At 53.0% G+C, this 24,823-nt stretch overlaps 8 protein-coding genes across 8 annotated transcripts; 5 read left to right on the plus strand and 3 right to left on the minus strand.

The window, feature by feature from the left end:
- Positions 1 to 174: 174 nt before the first annotated feature.
- SCP_0500200 (54S ribosomal protein L39, mitochondrial) lies at positions 175 to 420 on the plus strand (the record flags this gene model as incomplete). Its single annotated transcript, XM_027758089.1, has 2 exons — positions 175 to 197; positions 255 to 420. 2 exons carry the CDS (start codon positions 175 to 177, stop codon positions 418 to 420), a joined length of 189 nt encoding a protein of 62 aa, XP_027613890.1.
- Positions 421 to 1,134: 714 nt separating this feature from the next.
- Positions 1,135 to 1,773, minus strand: SCP_0500210 (hypothetical protein; the record flags this gene model as incomplete). Its single annotated transcript, XM_027758090.1, has 5 exons — positions 1,135 to 1,217; positions 1,277 to 1,370; positions 1,423 to 1,447; positions 1,501 to 1,541; positions 1,603 to 1,773. The coding sequence occupies 5 exons, from the start codon at positions 1,771 to 1,773 to the stop codon at positions 1,135 to 1,137; spliced, it is 414 nt and encodes a 137-aa protein (XP_027613891.1).
- A 231-nt stretch (positions 1,774 to 2,004) lies between these two features.
- On the plus strand, positions 2,005 to 7,234 carry SCP_0500220 (hypothetical protein; the record flags this gene model as incomplete). The annotated part of the gene is made up of 7 exons (XM_027758091.1): positions 2,005 to 2,704; positions 2,756 to 2,830; positions 3,100 to 4,011; positions 4,090 to 5,256; positions 5,312 to 7,035; positions 7,097 to 7,150; positions 7,211 to 7,234. 7 exons carry the CDS (start codon positions 2,005 to 2,007, stop codon positions 7,232 to 7,234), a joined length of 4,656 nt encoding a protein of 1,551 aa, XP_027613892.1.
- A 792-nt stretch (positions 7,235 to 8,026) lies between these two features.
- Positions 8,027 to 9,633, plus strand: SCP_0500230 (predicted protein; the record flags this gene model as incomplete). The annotated part of the gene is made up of 3 exons (XM_027758092.1): positions 8,027 to 8,109; positions 8,160 to 8,179; positions 8,237 to 9,633. The coding sequence occupies 3 exons, from the start codon at positions 8,027 to 8,029 to the stop codon at positions 9,631 to 9,633; spliced, it is 1,500 nt and encodes a 499-aa protein (XP_027613893.1).
- A 367-nt stretch (positions 9,634 to 10,000) lies between these two features.
- SCP_0500240 (Rhamnolipids biosynthesis 3-oxoacyl-[acyl-carrier-protein] reductase) lies at positions 10,001 to 11,134 on the minus strand (the record flags this gene model as incomplete). Its single annotated transcript, XM_027758093.1, has 5 exons — positions 10,001 to 10,118; positions 10,170 to 10,375; positions 10,443 to 10,713; positions 10,776 to 10,868; positions 10,923 to 11,134. 5 exons carry the CDS (start codon positions 11,132 to 11,134, stop codon positions 10,001 to 10,003), a joined length of 900 nt encoding a protein of 299 aa, XP_027613894.1.
- A 1,304-nt stretch (positions 11,135 to 12,438) lies between these two features.
- Positions 12,439 to 13,303, minus strand: SCP_0500250 (hypothetical protein; the record flags this gene model as incomplete). Its single annotated transcript, XM_027758094.1, has 3 exons — positions 12,439 to 12,811; positions 12,863 to 12,888; positions 13,112 to 13,303. The coding sequence occupies 3 exons, from the start codon at positions 13,301 to 13,303 to the stop codon at positions 12,439 to 12,441; spliced, it is 591 nt and encodes a 196-aa protein (XP_027613895.1).
- Positions 13,304 to 14,524: 1,221 nt separating this feature from the next.
- Positions 14,525 to 15,052, plus strand: SCP_0500260 (hypothetical protein; the record flags this gene model as incomplete). The annotated part of the gene is made up of 1 exon (XM_027758095.1): positions 14,525 to 15,052. The coding sequence occupies one exon, from the start codon at positions 14,525 to 14,527 to the stop codon at positions 15,050 to 15,052; it is 528 nt and encodes a 175-aa protein (XP_027613896.1).
- Positions 15,053 to 15,494: 442 nt separating this feature from the next.
- SCP_0500270 (hypothetical protein) lies at positions 15,495 to 24,688 on the plus strand (the record flags this gene model as incomplete). The annotated part of the gene is made up of 7 exons (XM_027758096.1): positions 15,495 to 15,788; positions 15,837 to 17,456; positions 17,505 to 18,307; positions 18,556 to 20,184; positions 20,467 to 22,931; positions 23,193 to 23,300; positions 23,349 to 24,688. The coding sequence occupies 7 exons, from the start codon at positions 15,495 to 15,497 to the stop codon at positions 24,686 to 24,688; spliced, it is 8,259 nt and encodes a 2,752-aa protein (XP_027613897.1).
- Positions 24,689 to 24,823: the final 135 nt, after the last annotated feature.

The raw sequence follows: 24,823 nt of genomic DNA on the forward strand, positions 1-24,823 counted from the left end.
ACCATAGCGTAAGAAGGGATTTCAGAGCGGGGCGTGGCAGATACACAGGGCATGGTGTGTGCGCCAGGGGTGCGCGCGAACTTCGCGACACGGAGGGTCACGGTCACATGAGATGGGCGCTAATGATGCGTCCAGTCACTGTTTCTCACGCCCCAACTGCTTGCACCGACAGTCATGGCGGGCAAATCGAAAGCACGGTAAGTAAATTCTCTCTTTCTTTCGTTTGCTTTGACTCAACATGATCTTATTTACAGGACTATCATTGTCCGGATGATCTCTACGGCCAAGACTGGCTACTTTTATTCGACACAGCGTCTGCGCATTGGGCCCAAACTCGCCGCTGTCAAGTATGACCCGAGAGGCAAGTGCCTCATTCTGTCAGCTGTCAATCACCTCCTGAATATGCGTGTTTACCAGTGAAAGCAAGAGTATTGTTCGTGGAAAGCAGAAAGACCGCGAAATAGATTTATTTTGCCTTGATCAGCCACCACCACGAACACAAACCGCCATACTCTGTCCAGACTTCAGTGCAATCGAAGCACTACTACTATGCTACTCACATCGAGCTGCCAAACCATTTGTGGCGAGAGGGTGGTCGCGTCCTGCAATCCAGGACTTAGCTAAGAGCCCCTACCCTTACGGCATCTACCTAAATAACACTTCTGCGTGCTCGTCATACTCTGCCTAGAATGCGTTCGCAGGTTGCAATACGAATTTTCAAAATGCAACTCATTGCAGTACGATTTTTCGTCCCTGTTCTGCGTTGATTCCTCTCGCCATTACTTTGAAGTGCACGAGAATGCTATTGGTGTATTACCATGGCTTCACTGTCGGGGACTTACAACGATACCTGCACTGATGAAGCGCTTGCAAAGACAGAACCAACAATAGGTCCACTGGGTTAGAACTGGAAGTGTAGGCATGCTAATGGTACAAAACTGCGTTGAACGACTTGGTATTACAGTCACATCATTGCAACACAAAACACATCAAGACCGTGGAATTAAAAACTGACGACCGAGTCTTACGAGATCAGCGTAATTCTGTGTAAGGCAAAATCTAGAACGAAAAGACGACGCACAGTTGTAGAGTGAAAAATACGTTAATGACCGTCCACCCGATCAGGGATTTGTGCTACTTGACGAGCGGTCGCACGCCGATGCCGTTGTCCTTGAGACTGCGGCCGGCGTAGTTCCTGACTTCTTTCTGGTACTGCGCTGTGGCATCGAGCGAATATCAGTGATATATTCTATACCACGCGAGTATCGATACTCACTCATAGGCTTATCAACCTTAGGCTTCTTTGCGGAAGTCTCTGTGGTAGGTGTTGAGCTCGCGGTATCAGGAAGAGGGCGCTTGCCCCGTTTTTTCTGGGATCGGCAAGTAAGCAAAGGTAACAAAAAAGGGAGAAATATCACTTACAAAACGTTCATCAAAACCCCGTTTCCTGTCATCGGACATACGTCAGGAAGTAGGCTAGACAGATGTGAGGGTACGCACTGCGCCAGCATCTCTTCCTGCTTCTTTTTCTCTTCCTCGTCCTGCCAGCAGCGCAGGCACGATGTTCAAGTAAGATCATACGACACGGGCGCGGAAACGCACCTTCTTGATGTGCTGAAAGCGCTCTAGGAAGGAGCCGTCATTAGAAAACACATTGGCGGGTTTAGCTTTGGAATGGGGCTTCTGAGCTACGGGGACTACGGGTGGCGGGGCGGATAAGGGGGCTGGTGAGGCGTACCCGCTCGAGGACTGTGGTGTCGATACACTAGACATTTACTCGACGTTGATCTGTGCAGTTGCTAACCGGTGGAGCAACGGTGGTAAGAAACGAAAGCGTCGCCCGCGTTCTGTAAGGGCTTCAGAATTTACTAGTGATTTCTAGTGTTGATACAAACGACCAATACAACGGCAATCTGATCTCGTCTAACCGGCATTCACCGGCCTGACCTCATCATCTAGCGTTCGTCACGCAGCGCAGTCGATTTCGACAGCAACATCCACGCCATGTCTGACCCACCGAAGAAACCAGGTTCGCTGCGCGACCGCATCGCTGCCTTCGAGAACAAGGGCTCTACGCTCGCTGCAGCTCCACCTCCCATACCTCGCCCAAAGCCCGCCGGCGGTGTCTCGTGGAAACCCCGCCCACGCTCTCCGCCGTCTTCCCCGCCTCAGAGCGATGCCGCGGTCGCCCATGAGAAGCCTGTGGGTACGATGTCCGCTGCAGACGCGAAGGAGAGCATCGGCAAGGGCGGCAGCCTCAAAGACCGCATGGCTGCGCTTCAAGGGCTCTCTGCGTTCGGCGGCGGAGCGCCGTCTCCCCCACCCAAGCCCACCAGCGAGAAGCCCAAGTGGAAGCCGCCTCCCGTCGTGCATAAGGTCCCGGCAGAAGGCGATGATGAGGAGGAAGAACCACCGAAGGCGCATGCGGAAACTAGTGCTGAGGAGCATGCTGAGCCGGTTGGAGGAGAAGAGCATGCGAGTGAGGCGACGGCTGAAGGGGAAGAGGCGCAGGCTGGGCCTGATCCTGTGGAGGAAGAGAGGCAGCGTCGTGCTGCAATTGCTGCGCGCATGGCTCGGCTTGGAGGTGCTAGGGTCGGGATGTCCCCGCCCGTGTTTGGCAGGAAGCCAGAGGTGAAGAAGGTCGAAACGCACAAGGACGAGGAGGAGAAGCCAGCGGAACATGCAGCTGCAACGTCTCCCGAAGGTTAGCATCCCAGGATAATCTCGAACATATACTGACATCGGTCACTTCCAGACGTCGCTGCATCCCATCCTACTGAACTTACTGAGGCAGCCGTTGCACAACAGTCAAACACGGACGCGAGTGCAGGTAAGCATATCTCTACTCCGACACTAGACTATAAACTCGGTCTCTGGGCCCGTCATAATGTGGTGGTCGCCGGTTGGTGGTCGCCAGGTAATCCTACCCATTTTCTACTTCATCCGTTTTAAAAACTCGTTTGATTCGTCTCTTTATCATGATCACTCGTTCAGATGTTTGAAGAGATTTGGATATTCTGTTGACGCCAGAGACCTGAGTTTCTCACCGGGCATTGTCTCTTGAGTCTGCTAGGTACAGTGCTGATAACATTACTCCAGACTACTTTGACGGTAAAGACACTGGAGGCAAGGATTCTGCATCTCTTTTATCAACAGACTCTGCCTCCTCTGGCGTGCGCTCGTCGCCCATGCCAGTTCCCGCTGGTCCTCGCCGAGCTGTGCCTCCGAGAAAGCGCGTAGCAAAGTCTCCCGCGCCGCCCGCGCCAGTGCTCGACGAGGTCATTCACGAGAGTCCTTCCCCGATTCCAGGCACAACTCCGGAGATAGCCTCGGCGGAGCCTAGCGAGGGTACTTCTGTTGAGGTGAAGGACCTGGAACCACATGGCAATCGTCAGCCTGAGATCACGCACTCGCAGGTCGCTCTGGTTGAGGCCGAAATCGCCAAGGCTGAGGAGAAGCACGAAGCTCCTGTCGAGACCCCCAAAGTTCATCAAGCGATTGAAGAGGTACCACAGCCGATCGCGGAGCCGACTGCCAAAGTTTACCATCCCGAGCCGGTCGAAGTGGAGGAGCGACTCGAAGTTGCAGAAGCGGAGGTTCCTGAGGTTGCCGCTGCAACTGAGGAAGCCCCTGTTCAAGCCGCTGCTGAGGAGTCCGCCGAGGAAACTGAAGAGGACGTGGTCGCTCGCCGCAAGCGCATCACCGAGCGGTTGGCCAAGTCGGGTGGTGTCACGCCGCTTGGCGGAGCATCCCCTCTTGCAGCGCCCCCAATTGTAACGGCCCAGCGACATGAGAGCCTTAGCCGAAAGAGTACTGATTCGGACGTCGTCTCACCCCGCAGTCCTATTCGACGGGCAAGCACCGACTCCACTAAATCCCACATCCACCCTGCTAGTCGCGTCGTCGCAGAGCCGCCAACAGTGTCCGAGTCACTTGGTAGGAAGGGTAGCGTCGGTTCCGTCCATTCGAATGTCGAACCAGAGGCGCCGGTTAAGAGGTTATCTCAGGATGGTGAATTTTAATGCCCTTATGCTGCGTGCAGGCGGCCGCGATATACGAGTAGTTATTGATCGATCTGTTTTCCTGTAGATCAACGAACTGTGCTTGCTGAACATATCCTCAGCGAGGAGCCGCGTGAGGAAGATGTTGAGCATGCATACGGCGGCGACGTTGAATCCACCCGCGAGGCGGCACATGAATTGCATCTGGAAGACGTCGAAGAGGACGACGAAGGGGAAGAAGCAGAAAGCGACTATCACGAGACCGAGTCTGAGCAGATCGCCTACGATAAGCATACTATTTCGGCCGCAGCTGAGAATGATGAGCGCCATGTAGCTCCTTCGCATGACGACATTGTCGACGATCACAGACAGGAATCACCAGCCGCAGTCCTCCACGACGAGTCTCCGGTTCGTCCACCCCATATTGCGAGAGCTCTCCCGCCTCCACCAACGGCGCCTGTCGTAGAGTCTCTGGTACCAGCACCAGCGCCGCCTCCTGTGTTGTCTCCGCGTGTCCCGACGAAGAGACTGTCCGTACCTCCCCCTCCGAGAGTGCCCCCGCCACCGCCGAGAGAAACATCTACCGAGGAATTCGAGCCAGTGCTCTCCCCCCCTCCTCCGGTTCGTAGCTCTTCCTTGCATCGCCTATCCGTACCGCCACCTCCACGCATTCCTCCTCCCCCACCACTTATAACAGAACTTGCGGAAGGGGAGGAAGAATCGCTTCCACCTCGCAGGAGGGCTTCATTGCCGCCGGCGCATCCTGAACGCACGCGGTTCATCGGAACAGAAACGCCTGCGTCGGATTCGGATGAGTTCGTGGACACGGAGTATCATCGGATATCCACGTACTCGCAGCCGGAATCAACATCAATATATGAGGATGACGAGCAGGAGCGCGAAGCGCAGGAACTCGAGCCAGAGTATGAAGTAGCCACTGGACCGTACGAAGTTAGCGAGCCCGACGAAATTGAGGAGGAAGAGGATGTCACGCCACCACCACCTCCTCGACGAGTTTCGCTCCCGCCACCGCCCCCTGTGAGTCATCATCAAGAGGTTGAGTCTGTAGAGGAAGTGGTACTCCCTCCTCCGCCTGTCCCACCACAACGCAAACCTAGCATCGCGTCTCGTGCATCTTTGAGTCCCGTGAGGCGAATGTCGGCAGAGGCACCACCGTCGCCCAGCTCGGTGAAAACGCCGACCCGCCCGCCGCCAGCCGCTCAAGAAAAAGAGATACTGCACGAATCTGATGTCGGTGAGTATGCGGCTATGATTAAGCAAGTTCTTCCATCTCATTTAAATTTTTTCAGACCCGATCGACCCAGCTTTCTACCGTCCACAGAAGCCTACACCCGCTATGTCTGACACGATTCGTCCGGACACTGTCTCTGAAGCGGCGACATCAGGCGTCCAGCGACAGCCCTCTTCTCAGCCTATGCAAGCACCCCGTCCACCTGCTCCGGCCACTGATAAAGAGCAGACACCTACCGAAAAGCCGGAGCCAGAGGAAGAATCTGAACAGACGCGACGTCATACCATTGCCGAACGAATGGCCAAACTGGGAGGGATCAGATTTGGAGCTCCTCTTCCACCGCCTGTCCGTCCTCCCCAACTGACGCGACCTACCTCCGAGGAGGTCGATCACTCTGGAGAGTCGGCAGCATCTGGAGAACAACCAGAATCTGAGCAGCCGCCGGAAGAGGAGGACGAATTTGCACGGAAGCAGCGTATTGCTGCAAGGATAGCGGGAATGGGAGGAATGCGATTTGGAATGCTGCCTACGCCCATGGCGCCTCCTGCTCCGCAGTCGGCCCGACCTGCTCAGGAGGACGTTGAGGAAGTCAGGGCACCCCCGCCGCCTCACCGCACGTTACCGGTTCCTCCACCCCCGCCTCCGGCGACTCGCGAAGATGAAGAAGAATTGGAGAGCGTAAGCATCACTGACGAAGGTGAACATATTGAGCTAGAAGAGAGTGAGGCTGAAGAAGTCACATATGCAGACGTTGAGGAAGAAATTCCTCCTCCTGTTCCTTTCCGAGGAGGTAGACACCCTTCCACGCAAGAAGTGCAGCGCGCGCCGCCTGTGCCTCAGGTAACGCGTCCTCCTGTGCCACAAGTAACCCGCCCTCCTGTACCATCGGTGCCTTCACCTGCTGCTGCGTCGTCTCCACGAACAAGCAGGGCAATTCCTGCTCAGTCACCGGCGTCATTCGGCTATCCACCCGCCCCGGCTCCTCCGCCTCCCTCGACTCGCCCATCAGTCCCTATCCACGAGTCGCACAGCGACTACGTCATGGTTGATGAAGCTGAGACTGTTGACAACTATCCGCACGTACTGCCACCCCGTACTGCTAGCATGAAGGTGCGTCTTCCTGCACGTTCTGTACCGCCGCCTCCGCCGTTACAACCTCATCCCATGGAATCGGGTGATTCCCAGTGGGAAATGCCAAATGTTCCTCAAGTCGACTTCGGTGCTGAGACCGACTTGTCGCTTTCTGCGCAGTGGTCTGAGGATTCCACTAGCTATCCTCCGCCTCCCTCAGCCAAGACGAACGCCTCGAGACCGTCCAGTCAGATTCCCTCGGGACATGCTGGGTCGTCTCATGTAGAACAACAGCTCACAGCAGATGATCTCGTGGCACAGTGGGGTCGTGTAGGTGTTCAGATACACGAAGTTGCATCCGTGTCGTTCGAGAAGTCGAAGAAAGCATTGATTGGTGATGGCTCTTACGTCGGATTCGTCACTGCAGTGCTCAGTGAAGTACCCAATGCTGTCCAGCCTGTCCCTCCCTACGACTCGTTCGGGTATCTCATCTATGCGCAGACGGGCTCGGCTGTGCAGAGGCGTGCGAGTGACCTCCTACCTGGCGACATCATCGTTGTGCATGATGCGAAGTTCAAGGGGCACAAGGGTCTGCAGACATATCACCAGAATGTTGGCGTGGGTCAGCCGCTTATCGCCATCATCGGGGACTACGAAGTGAAGAAAGCGAAGGTGAAGGTATTCCAAGCAAATCAGCATGTCGGCCAGCAGGTATGTGGCGTTGGTTCCAAATACAGCTACATCGACTTACGACTTACTCGACTTTTCGCAGAGCGTTGAGTCTGCGAGTTACCGTCTGGAGGATCTCAAGAGTGGTTCCGTTAAGGTGCGCTCTTACCCATGCAGGCCCTGTGTAAGGGTTACATGCTTACTATCATTCTCCTAGGTGTACCGAGTCCTGGAGAAGTGAAGAGTGGACTTCAATTCTCGTTTGGAACGCTACTGTGTAGCCGGAAATGTTTGTGTAATCTAGTTTTGTCCATCCACTCAGTCATCGTGTGCGCATTTGTATACATAATTTCACAGTACTTCGTGTATATTCGACGGAGCTTCAGCAATATACATGTCATATAGCGCAGGTATGAACTAGAAATTCGGGAGGTAAATAGCCACAATCGCAAGAGTGACAAAACTCGGGCGTAACGTTCAGGCCAAAGGAGTCAATTCTTACTATGAAGGAATATTCCGATCGCTGCTGTCGACTTGTGCATCGTTTCATTACAGATCACGATGCATGCGTGATAATCGATAAGCGCTAAGCGCCCACCTGCAATCTTAACGGAAGCCTCACCGTGACGGTACTCAAGTCTTAGAGCTTGAAACTGCAAGCTTCAGCTTCAAGCCCAAGAGTCGTGCATTTGTCTGTCAGCTAGCGGGGTCTATTTTTCTGCTTCAGGACCGTGACTGGCAACACCTGCAGCACAACAACTGAGCTAAACGTTATGGGTCACTCGGAGATGGTGCACGCCCGGTTCTGCTCAGTCTGGCGGTCTACATACTTGTGGAACGCTCGCTGCATTTGCTTGTCTCAGAGACGCCCTATTGTCTATTTTATGCACTGCTTACCGGGATGGAGCTTCGTCGCCACTCCTATCTGTATCTGCTTACTATGTGTTATGGAGGCAAAGAGCGGTTGTGGTTAAATGCTGGACGTATAGATACCCGCGTCGTGCGACGCGCTTGGTCTCGCTGTCCTGACGCAATGCCTTTCTCTCTGAGGCGTCCTCGCCCTCACAAGCCGTCTCGTTCAATATTCGATGTAATAAAATCCATATATGCTCCTGAGTGAGTTATGTTCCAGTTCACCTCTATAACGAAACATTGACGCTTATAAGGAGGAAGAATGTGGCCCATCGTAAGCTTAAGCCAAAAATATGCGGTCTCACGTATCTCTCACCCTGTTCGCGTGTAGTCCAAATATATTCTCAAACTCGCTCTTCCAGTAACTTCCTGCGAGCACATCCCATCACCCTATTGCCAAACGAGATCTTAGGGTTCCTCTTCGTTCTTGGAGCACAAGATGATGACATGCTGCCTATGCGGGTCTCGCATGTATGTAGAACTTGGCGCGATCTAGCCCAGCATACACCTGCGCTGTGGAGGCGCATCAGCCTCGACTCGCGCTCTTACATGTGGACGCAGCGCATACTACGAGCGAAGGCGTGCACTCTCGACATAGAGCTTGTTCCTCCACTCTATCGGGCAACCCGCATCCAATATCACGATGCACAGGCAGTCTTACTGTGCATGCACCTCATCATGCCCCACATCTCTCGCTGGCGTTCACTCGAGATCAGGTTTGCCACATACGCCCCGTATCTGTGGAATGCGGCGCTATCTGCGTGTTGTGGGCATAGTCCCAGACTGCGCGCATTCGCTTTACAGGAGCTTATACTGGTCTACCCTGGAAATGACGACACGAAGGAGTTTGCCTTATTCGACGGCGTCGCACCACGGCTTCGCAAGGTCACTCTATGTGGCATCCGACTGGCGTGGCTGCCGTCCCTATTTCAGCACCTCACCTCCCTCGATTATACCCACCATGGTTTCACTCAAGCGAACGAGGCGGTTTCAGAAATTTTGTACATGCTCAATGTCTCTGCGTGTCTGCGAGAGTTGCGGCTTACCTTTCCGTGGACAGCAGACGGTATAGCTAGCCGCGTGGCGCCTTCATCGCGCTCAGTACATTTGCCATTCCTCCGCACGCTCGAGCTGCACATTGAGGGCCGTACCATCCCCTCCATGGTCCTCTATCTTCTTGCGTACGTCTCTCTTCCCGCTGTGCATACCTTCCGTCTTTCCTCCCGTCCGGTTTTCGACTTTCACCGCCCTCAGCCGACGGTTTTTCCCCACTTGCGCCGCGTTCTGCGCGTCCTGCCGCCGCTTGTCACGCTCGAATACCTCTACCTTGAACATTGCTGGCTCGATGCACACTTCACATGTGCGCTTGTGCAGAGCCTGCCTCGCCTGGCGCATCTTACTCTACGTGGGACGCTCATTCTCGATTCGCTCCTTATCGCTCTTGGTGGGGTACTTTGGGGACGGGTGCGTAGTACTGGCGTGTGTCTGCAGTTGCTGGAGCTCGTTCAGTGTGAACTCGCGTCGGGCCAGGGGTTGGTGGCCGCTGTCAGCCGCAGGGCTCGTACTGCCTCGTGTATCTCCGAGGTACACCTTCGGGACTGTGTGGGTATTGATCTGGTGGCCGTAGGCAGCCTGAGAAGGAGTGGCGTCAGATTAAAGATTTGGAAGCATGGGGCAGAGGTTGACACTGCGAAGCTTGGGACGGTCTCTCGCCGGGGAGTTCACTAGTTTCCTCATTTTCGTCCCAGCCCGACCTCCTGATGCCACTGCTCTAGATCTCCTTATGCCCTTCGTCCTCCTCAGGTCTCTGCTAGTGGTGATGTTCCGATTGAGCCTCTAATTCACAGTAATCGCAGACATGTATTTACAGTATATGCTCTTTCGACCTAGTTGTGAACTCACGCGTGTGACGATGACGTCCGGGCTCTTGCTCACTCATAAACCGCAAATTCGCTGTATTTCGCATGTCTTATGCACAACTTGTAGAACAGTAGAAATACAATCGGACCATACATCAATGGAGGTCTAGATGGCTGAGTACATACAAAGATTCTACAAGGGTATGGCTTCCTCTACGTTATACACAGGCCAGAGATCATTGCGTGGACGGATTGACCGCAGTGTAGCCTCCGTCAATGATGATGTCCTGGCCATTGGTGTAGCACCCTGCTGGCGATGCGAGGTAGATGACTGTCCCTGCCACCTCCTGTGCACTACAACCAAAGTCAGCTACTGGCCACAAATCCTATGAGAAGGCCACGCACGTCCCGGGCCTGTTCGCGGGCACGGGGATGAGTCCCTTGCCAACGATGTTCACCTTGTCTGGCCCAATAGTGTCGAAGGTCATCTCCGATTCGTACACGCCAGGTGCGACGCCGCATACACGCACGGGTACCTTCTTCAGTGCGAATTCTGTCGCGAGCATCTTCGTCAAATGCGACGCAGCAGCCTTCGAGCTGTTATAACCAAACTGGAAGCCCGGTTGCCTTATCAGCGGAAGTACGAAGGAAAGTGGGAGGAAAAGACACGGTACTGACGTGGTTCTGCGCTACCTTGATATACCCGCTGATGCTCGTAATGTTAATCACGCAGGACGGGTACCCCACGACGTCCGTGCTGCCCTTGGCGAGCAAACCGAGGAAAGCAGTAGTGACGAAGAAGATGGAAAAGGTGTTGCTGCTGTACACGCCTGCCCACTCCTCGAAGGACTCGTTGTTGAAGAGCGCGCGTCCCAGCGTCTCAGCGTCCGCGTGTTGCGGCGCAGACATATCGTTCAGAAAGGGTGAAACGGGTCCCGTCTGTCCCGCGCTGGGTCGCGTGATGGACCATGAGAAACGGAATCATTGTGGGAGAAATATTGGCAGACGCACTTGTTCACAAGGATATGTAGCTTTCCTTCCTTCTCCGCGATGAGCTCTTGGGCGGCGGATATGCTTGTGCGATCGGTGACATCTAACTGCAGACTGGCATCCACCCGTGAATGTCAGAGATTGAGTAACATGTGCGAGAGCACCCACGGGATGATCGACCCCTTCGCCGCACTGTCCTGCGCCCACGCCGCAGCTACCCTTTCCAATACCTCCAAACGTCGCCCTGTTATGTAGACTTTCGCACCGTTTGCTGAGAGGCCGCGCGCGATCATCCAGCCGATCCCAGTGCCACCGCCAGTAACCAACGCGATGCGACCGTCGAGCTTGAACAGCTTATCAACGTGCATCGTCTCAGCCATCGTGGATGTGGGTGTGGGATGCAATCAAGAGTGAAGAGAGTGCAAGCATCGTGTGGACGATATGGAAGAGATTTATGGCACACGGTTTTCCTGCTGTCGGGCGGCCGGGCCGTTGGACGCCTGCCGTACCTCTGCAAGAGGTAACGAGAGGTTAACCGCGAGTAAATACGAGAAGTCTCAACTAGCAGACGTAACGTTGAGAGCACATGAGGTAATGTTCACCAAGGCGAGTGAGACGTTGTAGTGGAAGAGGTGTTTAAAGTTTGAGTGTGGGAACATAAGTATGGCGTCAATCCATAGCAATGCATCCAGGACTGAGCAATTTCCGTTCACGATGTTGGTCGAACAGAATACGTTCTACCGCATATCAGAAAAAATGGCTGTAAAAATACCTGAATATGAAGGCAATACTCAGAGCTCCATTTCGAGGTCCACTTACCGGTTTATGCTCTTTTTGATCTGGTCCGGGCTTAAGAACGATAGTGTTGAACGGAATATTGTACCGCAGGGTAGGACCAGAACAACATCTGACAAAGGAACCGCATTATATCCTCAAATCTATATAACCAAGACGTCATGCTGGTACAGGACCGTTGCTGAAATGCTGTGTTGTGACTCACCCAATGATATAGGATTATTATTAGGGACACCGAGGATTGTATGGTTGGCATACCGTATGGGCTGCCGCAACTTGTTATCCATTATGGGGCACAGATTTCAGCTTTGGAACAGCTGCAGCCTCTGTGGTCAAGTTCAGGATCGTATAGCATTGTCGGGCACACTGAACGACGTCATCATTCCCAGGTGTTGTAATCAATGCGGCGTCTGGACACTACAGATTTCCATTTGACTCGTGCCTGTCTGTTGCCACATCGGACCATGGCCATTCCAAACTTTGAAGTGTTTTGCAGTGAGAATGGAATAGCGGGCTTGCACAGACAAGATTAATACGAGGAAAGGCTTCAGTGAAGAGTTACATTCTAGTGCGAATCGTCAGGGTGCTACCGCAGAAACGGGGAAACGAGTAATGTTGGCTAGCCGGCTGGCTCATCAGCAAAAGTGTCCAAACTCTGCAACGCCAGGCAGGGTTTGTAAGCAGGGGTCAGATTGCGTCGCGATGCAGCGAGCTGTAAAAGGCAAGCGAGGTGGTATGAGTTTGCATGTCAAAGTCCTCCCGACATAGATATGCATATCCCGGCAGAGTCCGGTTGGGTATGCAGACGGTATACAGACGTAGGCAGTTATTCTGTATATAGCTGGATATTATATACAAGGGTGTGACATTACTCTCGAGTACTCGCGTGCTACAGCGGCGCATAGCCTTCATCGCCGTACTCGTCCTCTTCACCATCCTCGCCGTCCTCCGGACCAAGATCTTCCTCCTCGTGATCAATCCCTTCATCTCCAGCGCCCTCCTCGTCTTCTTCGTCGTCCGAAATATCATAGCCGTAGTCGTCTTCTTCCTGTGCAATCGGGCCTTCGTCTTCGTCTTCATGTTCATCTTCATCTTCGTCTTCGTCTTCGTCTTGCACTCTCGAGTCCACAGATTGATTGTCATCATCCGATTCATCGTCGTCTATGTCCATCCCATCATTGTCCTCCGTGGGGGAGACACTGGCTCCCTTGTGTCCGACAGCACCACCGAGGTATTTCATAAACATGTCACGATCGATGAACCTGAGCGACAGTAAGAAGAATAAAATGAAGGAAATAATAGCAAACACGTACATATTAACGTAATAGAATTGCCAGTCCTCATCGTTGTTGTCAGACCGTCACGCAACGGAAGGAGGTAAAAGACTTGATGTTCATCCATGTGCGAATGCTGGAATAAGGTGAACACCTCGGAGAACTTCATCAGGATTGAGGAATCCAAATGGCTTGTAATCGTCAACATCAACGAAGCCGACGCGGTGCAAGCGGCGGGTCCCGAAGCCACCAGGTGCTGTAAGATCACGACCGAACCAACGGACCCACAGAAAGTCCATGCGTCGCGGTTGTCGGGATATCGAAGGCATCTGATGTCTGAGAATGCTTGTCTAGGCGTTTGAGCTCGCGCGCAGCACTGAAGTTCTGGAGGTGATTGGCATCGAAGTCGTCTGCGAGCAACACATCGTGAATGAGACTGTCCACTTCGGAGATTGACTTCATATCAGAAGTGCCGTACATCCAGTTTAACAGCCGGTAGGTAGTGACGTTCAGGAAGGGAGTGAATTATCGCGGGTACTTTGCAGAGTATCTGTAAAGGTTTCGCGAAGACGGTGAAGTGGATTACGTCCACACAAAGTTGTTTCTGGTGTGGTAATGAACGTCGGTGAGTCGCACAGAGAATCCAGAATTGTTTCGTCCTCTGGGTCCTTCTGGGGTTTGACGCTGTATACACGATACAAACCAAATTCATTCGGCTCAGTCTTGATCGAGAGCTCAGCTGTGTCTATAGCGGGGACATTCTCCACTACCAAAGCAGCAAATTCGGCAGTTGGGTCTTGCTGCCCCTGCAAAGTGTCCACCTGGCCATGATATGGCCTAAATACCCTCTGTTCTCGCGGCGGCCTGCGTATATGCGCCGGTATACCACGGAACGGTTGTGGAAGATAGTCAGCCAGACCTTTTGGCACGCGAAGTCGTCGTCCAGATCATGTTGTGACTTCAGGAATGGCATCTACTTCAGCCGCAGGTGCAGGCTCGATCGGCATGCCTTCTGCTGCATCGTACCCGAGGTCACCAGGTTCAAACAGAGCCTAACACATATTCAGTACAACATCAAAATGAAAAATGCATGTTGTAGAAGCAACAGAATATATTCCCATGAATCAGGCCCGGCAGTGACGGCTAAAACACTCAAATCGGCACAACTAGTAACGTACAGGTTCTATCTCTTGCACTGGTTTGGCTCGTATATCTCTTATCTCCCTAGCGCGTATTTTCTTCTCTTTCTTCTCCGCTTTCTTCCTCAGGTGTTTGACTTCGTGCACATGCAGCCCTTTGCGTGTAAGCTCGCGGTTTTTCTTGCATCCGCCACCACCTGTGTGATTGCTGAGTCCTCGGGCATGCTTAAATTCCTTGAGGCATCCTAGGCACTTCAGTGTCATATATATAGATAGCAGGAATATCAGTAGCAGAGGTGCCAGCCGCATTTAGCCAAGAGAGAGAGCCTATGGAGAGGTGGTCGAGACTTAGGATTATCGTCTGCAGGAGCGACCACGTGACAGACGCGAAAACGCGTTGGGGCACTGCGTGACCGTGTCCTCTATACACGCCTCTGCCCTTGCACAGCCAATATCCACCTGCTGATCCTTGCGTTATCCCTCTGGTATTAATCTCATCATGGGTCGTACCAATGCCAAGAAACATTCACCTTCTCACCGCAACCCACTGTCTTCAATCAAGATGCCGTCTCGCTATCCTCCGGCTAACTCGGACTCCTCTCAAAAAGCTCCCGCATCTTCACGAGTGCAACATACAGCACGTACCAGAACTACAGGCTCAGAGGACGAAGATGAAGAGGTGCGTCCACCAAAGAAGAAGAGCACCAAGGCACATCTGGATCGAGAACCGGCTGACCACCGCAAGAAGAGAGCACTTCCAGCAAAAGAAAGCAGTGACGAAGACGACAGCAGTGATTCAGGTAAGGAGGACGACGAAGATAATGGCTACTCACACGCGAATAAGGATACTGATGAAGATGAGGAGGTGGAGCTAGGTGAAGGTGAGATGGAGATCGAAGCCGAGAATGAGGACGACAACGAGAAAGAGGACAAGGCCCATGCCCGAGGGCACAAGCGCGGAAGCACTGAGCTGGATGATCAGTCCGACTCAGTGTCACATAAACGCCGTCGCACCAAGAAGCTTGTGAGGGGTATGGCCGAAAGACGTGATCCGAAGTATGAATTCGAAGCAAATACAGGCTTTTACTGACTGGAGTCCATCTGTTTGCAGAGTATTTCGTCCCCTCAAGCCGTACCATGATGGTGCACGATTTATTCCCTGCATCATCGGTCCTTTCGCACGTCCAATGCAAGCACTGCAGCTCGGCTTAATCTCGCAGCAAGATTGTAAGGATATTAGAAGGATAGAGTAGTCGAGGCGTCGGAGTTAGCCGAGGCGTTGAATACGTGCTCAACCGCATAGATGGGTTTTTCGTCTTTACTTTACTCGCTGAAAACTTGCCTTCCGAATACACTCGGTTCAGTGCATTTCCCGCGACTTAAGGACCACCAAAGGCCGCAAAAGCCTTATACATTTTTGCACTCGCTGCTGATACCACCTCGGTATTAGTGAAGTCTATTCTAGCTAGGCAACAAACCCCTTTTCTACACCCCTTCGAAAAGACCTTGCTTCTACCACCTTCTCTGTCGACATGCCGGCCAAGAGGAACCCTACAAGCTCCACTGTGACCATCACCACTGGAGTTGGTGGAATGAAGACAAGGCGTAGTACCGTTCAGGACACCGCCGCCGACGACGATAACGTCGATGATCGCGGCCAATCCACTGACAAGAATGAACCGGTACCACCTGCCGACGTTCATGATGACGCCGGTGACCCGTCTCGTGAGGCTGATCCCTCGCGATCGGGCAGATCAGAGCGCGATGGCGTCGTCGATACGCCGGGCGACCGTGATGCTCGCACGGGCGCTGCAGACGACAACACAGTCAGTGATCAGCACCGTGTATCTGATACTAACATGGATGAGCCGCAGCTCAGCCAGTTGTGGAACCACACAGAGGACCTCCTCGCTACGATCTTGGCGAGGCTTGATGAGTCCGATGTGGCCTCTCAGCAGGCTATCAGCTATGCTAACCGGGCCATTCGTGAGGCCAATGTGGCCCGTGCTAGAGCCGCAAATGCTCGAAGGGATTTTGAGGAAGCGATTGGTAAGATTCATACCTCAATCCTCCGTATTAAGAAGCAGGAGAATCCCGAGCTTGACGAATTATACACACCGCGTGAGTATTCTCATGCTGCAGATGAAGCAGCACATCCGTCGAGGCCGCCCGTTGGCGTTGAAGGCGATCGGCCGCAGTCTCCGCCGATCAACTCAGACGACTATGTCGAGAGGTCGCTCGACATACTGTTCCGGCCCTGCGACCGAAACGAGACGGATGCCACATACAACATTCGTCTCGATGGCCAAACCCGCTTTTTGGATGCACGCGGGGCAGAACAACGGCGTCGAGAGTGCGAGGCCCGCATCAATGAGACCTGGCAGCAGGCCGAGTCCCGCATAGACATGCATGCGCGTTGGGGTAGTGCGATGCCCTTCACCACGCTGCGCACCGCATTTGGTGATGCACCGCCGCCGGAACCACCTGGTGGTGGTGGTAACAACAACCCGCCGCGTCGTGGAGGTTTGCCCGCGCGTGGTCGTGGACCACACTCCTCTGGTTGGGGATTCCGTTCTGGTGGATTCCCTGGTGGAGGCGGTGATGGCGGTCCTCCGCATGGCGATGGCGACTCGAGTCCGCATGGTAGCGGCTCGGATGGAGATAATGGAGATGATGATGAGAGCCCCGAGAGGCCGTCTGTCCGTAATCTTGACAGGCATGCAACACGGAGTCCCAGCTACTTACAGGGTAGACATAGCATGCCCCGTGGTAGTGTACCTCGTCAGCAACAACAGCCACAGCCGGGATATACGTTACCCGCTGTTGACGACTCGTTCATGCGTGATGGTGTGAAAACTATCCACGAGATGATCAGGAAGAAAGTCGGACGGGCACTACCTGATAGTAATGCTCTGAAAAATATGAAAAATATACCTCTGCCTGACAAGTATTCAGGTGAGGATGATCTCAAAGTTTTCGAATCGTGGTTGAAGTCCCTATTGCGATGGCTTCGGCTTTATCGCATGTGCGGACCAGACCTCGATGAGGAACAGCTCCAACTTATGGGCCAATTTCTCAAGGGTAAGGCTGCCGACTGGTACAATGACAATGTCGACACGCCTCACAATAATGTAAAGTGGAATTTCGAAGATGCCGCGTGTGCCATTTTCTGGCAGTTCTTGTATCACGCAACCACAGGAAATGCGGCTGATAAATTCTACGCAGTAATATACACGAAGGATGGCAGAGTAAACGGTGTATGGGATGAGCTAGCTAAGTATGCTGCCCGTATGCCTCAGCCGCCCAATGACTACACGTTCGCGCGAACCTTTGTCAAGGCGCTTCCGGACGAAGTCTGCGTCCCTCTGTTCAGATCGAAGGACGTTTCCGTCGAGACCACTCCGCTTACCACATTGCTGCGTCTCGCTGTTCAGCAAGAACACAACAACCAGGTCGTTTCACAAAATCGTGTCAAACATTCCGCGCCTGCGCCCGTACCCACGCCGGCGAAAACTACTTCTACCTAAGACACTCATGGCCAGAGCTCATCTGTGAAGCACCCCGACCATGGAAAGTCGACGCGATTTGTGCGCGTCGTGCGTCGCAATGATTTTCGTCGTGATGGCGGATCTGGAAACCGTCCGCCGCAGAGCACGAATCGCTCATTGCAAGCCCTGCCGCAGTCCACGCAGAAGGACGGGCGGCCTACTAACTTCTCTGGAAATCGTGGCGGACCGTCGGGAAACCTTGCGAACGTCCGGTGTTACAACTGTGGTGAGTACGGCCACTTGTCACCGAACTGCCCGAAGCCCAAGGGCCCGAAGCTTCACGCGGCTCGTGTAATTGACGAGCGAGAAGCCGCGGAGGCAGAACCTGCCCAGGATGACGCGCAGGAGCATGCGGAGGTAGCTGAGGATGAGCACACTTTTGTGCATGATAATGTCGCACCCAATGCAGGAAATGGCGAACCCGAGGACGAGATGGTTGCACTCGTCGAGGGCTCACAGTATGATCCAGAGGAGGAGAGCAACCCTCTGGAGGAGTACTTTGACCTCGAAGATGATGAGGTCATGTACTACGGGTCGATGCGCATCGTTGAGGATGAAGATTCTGCGGAATCTGAGCCCTCGCGTGAAACACTCTCCGTGTTCGAGCATGAGATGCTTCGACTCCAGACCAAGATTACGGCTGGAGGAGATGCTACAGCACTTGTTGGAGATGCTGACAATGCTGCTGTGTCCGCTGTATTTACGAATCCACCGGCATACCAGGATGAGTCCTCGGAGCCGCTGTTGTTCGAATCGGACACAGATGTGGAATCCCAGCTGCAACACCATGCATTCAGGTAGGAATTATTACTGAGATAATGAGACTTGTCGGAATGGAACAGTTTCCACCATGGACTTTTAATAGTCATAGATAGAATAAATAGAGTTGGAGTGTCTTTTTTTACAAGCTGTACAGTACGACAAGACACAAAATTGTATTTTTTTGAAGAGCACACGTGATCTCTGACTTTGATTGACCCGTCTGACTGACACGTCAAGTCAAGGTGTCAGTCAGTCAAATTTGACCCTCACTGACACGTCAAAGAATTTTTGCCAACACTGATGTGGATGACGACGAAATGCTGCCACTTGTGGCAATTCCAGATGCTGAGGAAAATAGTGACAGCATCTCGGAAGTTAATACTAATGGCGCTCTTGAGTCATGGCTTGCAGGTCCTCCGATGGATGCTATCCACGGCCTGTATGCCCTCAATGGTGACCTCCTTTCAAACCTACAACAGTACGGCCGGTACATCGACATATTGTACGGCCAATTGTTGTGGACCCAACGCGAGCTTGCCCGCAGCGTCGTAGAGCAAGGAAACTTGCTGCGCGACCCGTTTGATCGCGTGCGGGCGCTGACCGAATTCGTGCGGCGGCGCAAGCGAATTCGTGCACGGCTTCTAGTGCAGCGTGATATTCTTGCTGCAATGCCGTTGCCTGACCGCGGTGACTATGAGGATGACCCGTCGCCCGCCGCGGTGTTCAATGCAATATCGGACATCCTCTTCGAGGACCCCAACGATGCTCCGCCTGTATATGAGCTTCAGGACTTTGCGCCAACATCAGTATCGCTGCGTGCAATGGCCGCTACGCTGGCGCCTGCAGCATTACCCGTGGTAACTCATGCCATGATACGGCGCCAGCAGACTTGTCGTCGGCCAGACGTGTCGCGTCTTGACCAGACTTGTCTCATGGGCTACGTTACTGTCAACGGCCTACAGGCCCTCGTCCTGTTTGACTCGGGGAGTACGACAGACTCGATCTCTCCGGAGTTTGCTCGCGTAGCAGGAATCTCGATCTTGGAACTCGAGAATCCTGTAATCCTTCAACTTGGATGTGTTGGTAGTCGCTCACGAATTAATTATGGTGTGAGGGTTCCTGTTATTTGTGGAACCTTCCAGGATGATGTCTACTTAGACGTCGTCAATCTTGATCGATATGATGTTGTACTGGGGACACCATTCATGCGTAAGTTCGGTGTCATTCTTGATTTTGCGAACAGCATCATTCACTTCCATGGACAACAAATTCATGCACTCCTGCCAGGGGAGGAGGAAGCTGGTGCTAATCGGCGAAAAAAGACGTTTCCTATGCGTCGTGCTCATGCTAGCAGCATTGCCGCTGTGAATACTCCAAGTCCTACATCCCGTTCGGACCGACTAGCCGCTCGAAGAGACGGCAACGGTGAGGTGACCGGAACCTCATCGCAGACGATTCGACTGCATCGAATCACCACGGATGTACACGGTTTGGCAAACACTATGGATATTAAGCGATGCTCGAGAATTTGCGACAAGATTCTTGAGCAGAATGCAGATTTGTTGGAGCCTGTGCCACCAGGCCTCCCTCCATTGCGAGAGGTTGTGCATATGATCCCTCTAATTGACGAGCGGAAGAGATATAATTATTATCTTCCGAAGTGCCCAGATGCACTCAAACCAAAGCTGCTTGAGAAGATCAAGAGATATGTCGATGCTGGCTGGTGGATACCTTGCCATGCAGGTCAAGCAGCACCCCTTATGTGCATTCCCAAAAAGAATGGGGATATTCGTACTGTCGTTGATCTGAGACAGCGAAATGAGAATACGGTCAAGGATGTGACACCATTCCCTGACCAAGATCAGATACGAAATGATGTGGCTCGAGCTCGCATTCGCTCGAAGCTAGATATGTCAGATGCTTATGAACAAATTCGGGTTACACCTGAAGATGTTCATAAGACAACATTTGCAACAATTTATGGCACATTTCAGAGTTGTGTCATACAGCAAGGCGATTGCAATGCGCCATCGTCTTTCCAATGATTAATGACAACAATATTCCGTGACAATATCGGAATTTTCGTGCATGTCTATTTGGATGATATTTTCATATTCTCGGACACAATCGAGGAGCATGAAAAACACCTCGAGTGGGTATTTGCGAAACTCCGGAAGCACCGGATGTTTCTCAGCTGCAAGAAGTGTGCCCTATTTGCACAACAAATGGACTGTCTCGGTCATTTAATTGATGACAAGGGGCTTCATGCCGATGTGGACAAGATGGCCCATGTCAGAGATTGGCCAGTCCCTAGGAATTACAATGATGTCCAGCGATTTTTGGGACTTGTGCAGTATCTCGCACACTTTATGCCTGATGTCTCTGCATACACGGGACCACTCAGCAGAATGGTACGTAACGGTCAGGCCTTTAATTGGCGACCGATACACCAGAAATGTCTGTATTCGATCAAAGCTCTTGCGTGCAGGACACCAATCCTTAGACCAATTGACCTGCGAAACCCTGAGCCTATTTGGGTTATTACTGACGCCTCTACATCGGGCGTTGGTGCCGTGTATGGTCAGGGCCCTGAGTGGAATCGATGCCGCCCAGCGGGATTCATGTCCAAGAAGTTCACGACAGCGCAGCATGCATACTATACCTTCGAGATGGAGGTGCTTGCTGTGCTTGAGGCTCTCATGAAATGGGAGGACAAATTGATCGGACGTCACTTCAAGGTAGTGACTGATCACCGTGCACTTATATTTCTCAAGGACAAGCGCAAGGTGCCGCAGCGACTCGAGCGGTGGATCGAGTACCTCAGCCGATTTGACTATGAAATTGTGCATGTTCAAGGCACAACAAACCGAGTCGCAGACTCATTCTCCCGCTACTTTGCGGAAGAAGATGCGGACATGCTGCACGACCCGCAGGATTATGTGTCAGCCGATATCCGACTTGACCCGCGAGGAGAAACCCTCTCTGGGAATCGCATGGCGGAAATCCGTGCTCAGCGTATAATTGAGCCGGTTGAGCAGCGCGTGCAGGAAGCGACTGAACTTGCTGCGCACCGCCCCACAGACGTACTGCAAACTAGTGCAGGTACTGGCGAAGATCCTACCGCATTAGATTCTGAAGTTGCAGGCCCTCCGCTTGATGTTATAGTTGAGCGGATTGTTGATTTCAAGGCAACAGTGAAGGACGGGTACAAGGACGATATGTTCTTCGCCAAGGTCCTAGAGCATTCTGATGATCACAAGGCTTTCGCCGTTCAAGACGGATTTATCTGGCACCGTCAGAGTGTGAGAGACGATGTTCTGTGTATTCCGCGGGTGCTAGTACATCACCGGAATCTCACGGAAATCATTATTGACCAAGCGCATGTCACACTGGGTCATTTGGGGAACCGACGTACCTCCGACTATGTTCGTCGCTGGTATTGGTGGCCAGATGTCGGAAAGGACATTGCAAAGTTCTGCGCGAGTTGCGGAACATGTCAGACATCGAAATCTGCTACCCAGCGTCCTCTCGGATTGTTACACAGCATGCCGGTTGCAGCACGCCCATGGGACTCGATCGGTATGGATTTCGTGGGACCATTCCCGGAATCCCAAGGTCATGACTATCTGTGGGTTATCATTGATCGTCTAACATCAATGGTACATTTAGTACCCACCAATACAACGGCAAAAGTGTCGGAAATCGCTTGGTTATATTTCAGGGAAGTCATCCGACTTCACGGCCTACCTGAGTCGATCGTCTCCGACCGAGATTCAAAGTTTACGTCGAAGTTTTGGAGCGAACTGCACCGCCTTCTGGGCAGTCAGTTGCTCATGTCGACATCATTTCATCCGCAGACCAATGGCGCTTCGGAGCGGTCGATCCGCACTGTCTCACAAATCCTACGAAGTCTGGTCAGGCCAGATCAGATGGACTGGGTTGAAAAGATACCGTTGGTCGAGTTTGCAATAAACTCGAGCATCAACGCGTCCACGGGGTTCGCTCCGTTCGAGTTGAACAGTGGATACATGCCACGGATGATACGGGATCTTGCTCGAGAGCCGGCAATGCCGGGGGTGAAGGTGTTCGCCGAACGCGCACTGGAAAATCTGTCGATCGCGCACGATTCAATTATCGCTAGCAGGGTGGTACAGACTCACCATGCTAACCTGAGACGACGTTCTGAGCACCCAGAATTGGGCTCAGAAGGCGAAAATCTTGTAGGAAAGTTACTTTACCTGTCCACAGAGAACCTCTCTCTGCCGAAAGGGAGGGCCAAGAAACTGACCCCAAGGTTCATTGGGCCATATAAGGTGCTAAAGGCGCACCCTGAGACATCCAGCTATACCCTGGATCTGTCTAGTGAGCTCAGGAGGAGGAGAATCCATCCTACCTTCCATGCCTCCAGGCTCCGGCATCATGAGCCTAATGACAATGTCCTATTCCCTTCTAGAGATCCTAGGGCATTCTATGACTTTGGAAATGAGTCAGAAGACGAATTTTTGGTGGATGAAATTGTTGCTCACCAGTGGAAAGGCAATTCTATCCAATTCCTTGTCAGGTTTGACGATGGAGACACTCTGTGGGAACCATATGTCGAATGCAAAGACCTGGAAGCATTAGACCGTTACCTGGAGCTTCTAGGAGTGTCCGACTGGCGTCATTTGCCACGCTCGGGACGGCCGTGCGAGCAGTGCGAGTAGGTCGCATTTGCGCGTGAACGTTCGGCTAGCACTAACAGGACTTCGAGCTCGACGCGCGTTCAAGTCACGAGACGCCGACGCGTCGAGATTTGGTCTTTTCTTACGCCCAGCGCTTGTGACTGAATCTCGCCATTCGGTCATTTTGCTTCTTTCTCTCACAAGCACCTGGCTTGCTGGTGAAGTAGCTCACCAGCAATTATTCACGCTGCGCTATTAGGCGCGAATAAATTTGGGTTTTGTTCTGCGTTCTCCGGGACTGTTTTGGCCATGCCGCGTTCGAAGGCAGACTACGACTACCCGATGTCGGAAGGAGAACGTGAACACTGTGAGTTCGAGGATCATACTCACATGCGTCGATCTGAATCTCGCGAAGGCGGCGTTCGTCGCCCTCGCTCAGAATCACCCGGGGAGGTGACGGTACGCCTTCCCACACAGATAAGGCTCCCTTGGCGATACAAGGAGGAGCTCCGCAGCATCCTGCATGACCGAGGCTGCCTGACATGTGATAAATATGCGGACCACGTCAAGGATCACGGCAAGGTCAGCAAGGCATACAAGGATGCCGTGCATGACCTCGAGTTGACCGTCGGGAAGCGTCAGCGGGACCAGGCATACAATGTGGGCTACCTCCATGGGATAGATGAAGGTCAAGCCATGGCTGCGCAAGCCAATCGTGATGACCTTATAATTCAGCTCAACAAGCACATCGCAGAGCTAGAGGACATCGTTGAACAGACCAACACGTCCCACGCTCGGTTCACTTTCTCGTACCCCGTGAGAGGCTCTTCCTCTGTAGGGGGGGGTCCGTCGCATAACATAGACCACCATGTTCCGGTGATTTTCACAGCTAAGCCTACCGTCCAGTCTGATGGAGCATCAGCCAAGTCGAGGCCTACCTCCATGCCTGTGTCAATAGCCAAACTTGACCGGATGATCAAGGATGCGATGGTTCCTAACCATTGGAGATCTGCAGAGGCACTTCAGCACTGGTTGCAAGAAGCTCAGCCAGCGCTGCTTGCGAACCAAAGCACACCTGTCCAGCGCTACTTGCAGAAGATGTGGCATGCTCTGGAATGGTTCAACCCGGAGATGCGCACTCCCTTCTGGAATGATTCATGTGCAACATGGGTCAACTACTTGACAACTAACCCGAAGAAAGAGGTCATGGGCCTCATTCGTGTCGGCGAGAATGGCTTATTCAATGAGGAGTCATTCCGCATCATTCACGGAGTTCGCCTGCTAGCTGACGTGCAGGTGAAGATGAGTATTAACAGGAGGACCCATCGCGCAAATGTTCTTGCTCGTCTCCAGGAGCTTTTCCAAGACCTGCAAGCCTATGCTCAGGAATTGAAGGCCGCTGGCACGACTATAGCCAGTGTCCTCAAGTTGCAGCCTATTCCGGAGTCGAACAATTATCGTCTCCGCGACGTCGCAATTCACTGTGCGAAATGCGGCGTCACTATGCAGATGGCACAAGACGCACTGTCGGTTTGGGGCCGCGGAACTCTTCCCGGACCGAATGCAGAGGCGGCGCCGGAGCAACCTGCTCCGGGACCATCAAATATTGCCCCTACTGCCACTGACAGCACCCAGGACGGCCATGCCACCATAGCCGGCGATCCTGTGGGCAACACGCCAACTGAACCCGTTCCCAGACAGGACGCGGTGATGACGGATGTGAATCCTGCAGTGGTCAATGGCAACCCGGCTTAAATATGCCTATCGTGCGGCGATGGATCCATGTGGGTCCCCGCTGTACCTTAAGGCCGCCATTGCCTCTGGCCTCCGCCCCGCACAGTCACTGCTCCCTTATCCACGTCGAGTGTGCGCGAGTGCTCGATGTTAATC

This window comes from Sparassis crispa (genome assembly GCF_003851025.1).
Source record: "Sparassis crispa DNA, contig_000004F, whole genome shotgun sequence".
NCBI lineage: Eukaryota > Fungi > Basidiomycota > Agaricomycetes > Polyporales > Sparassidaceae > Sparassis > Sparassis crispa.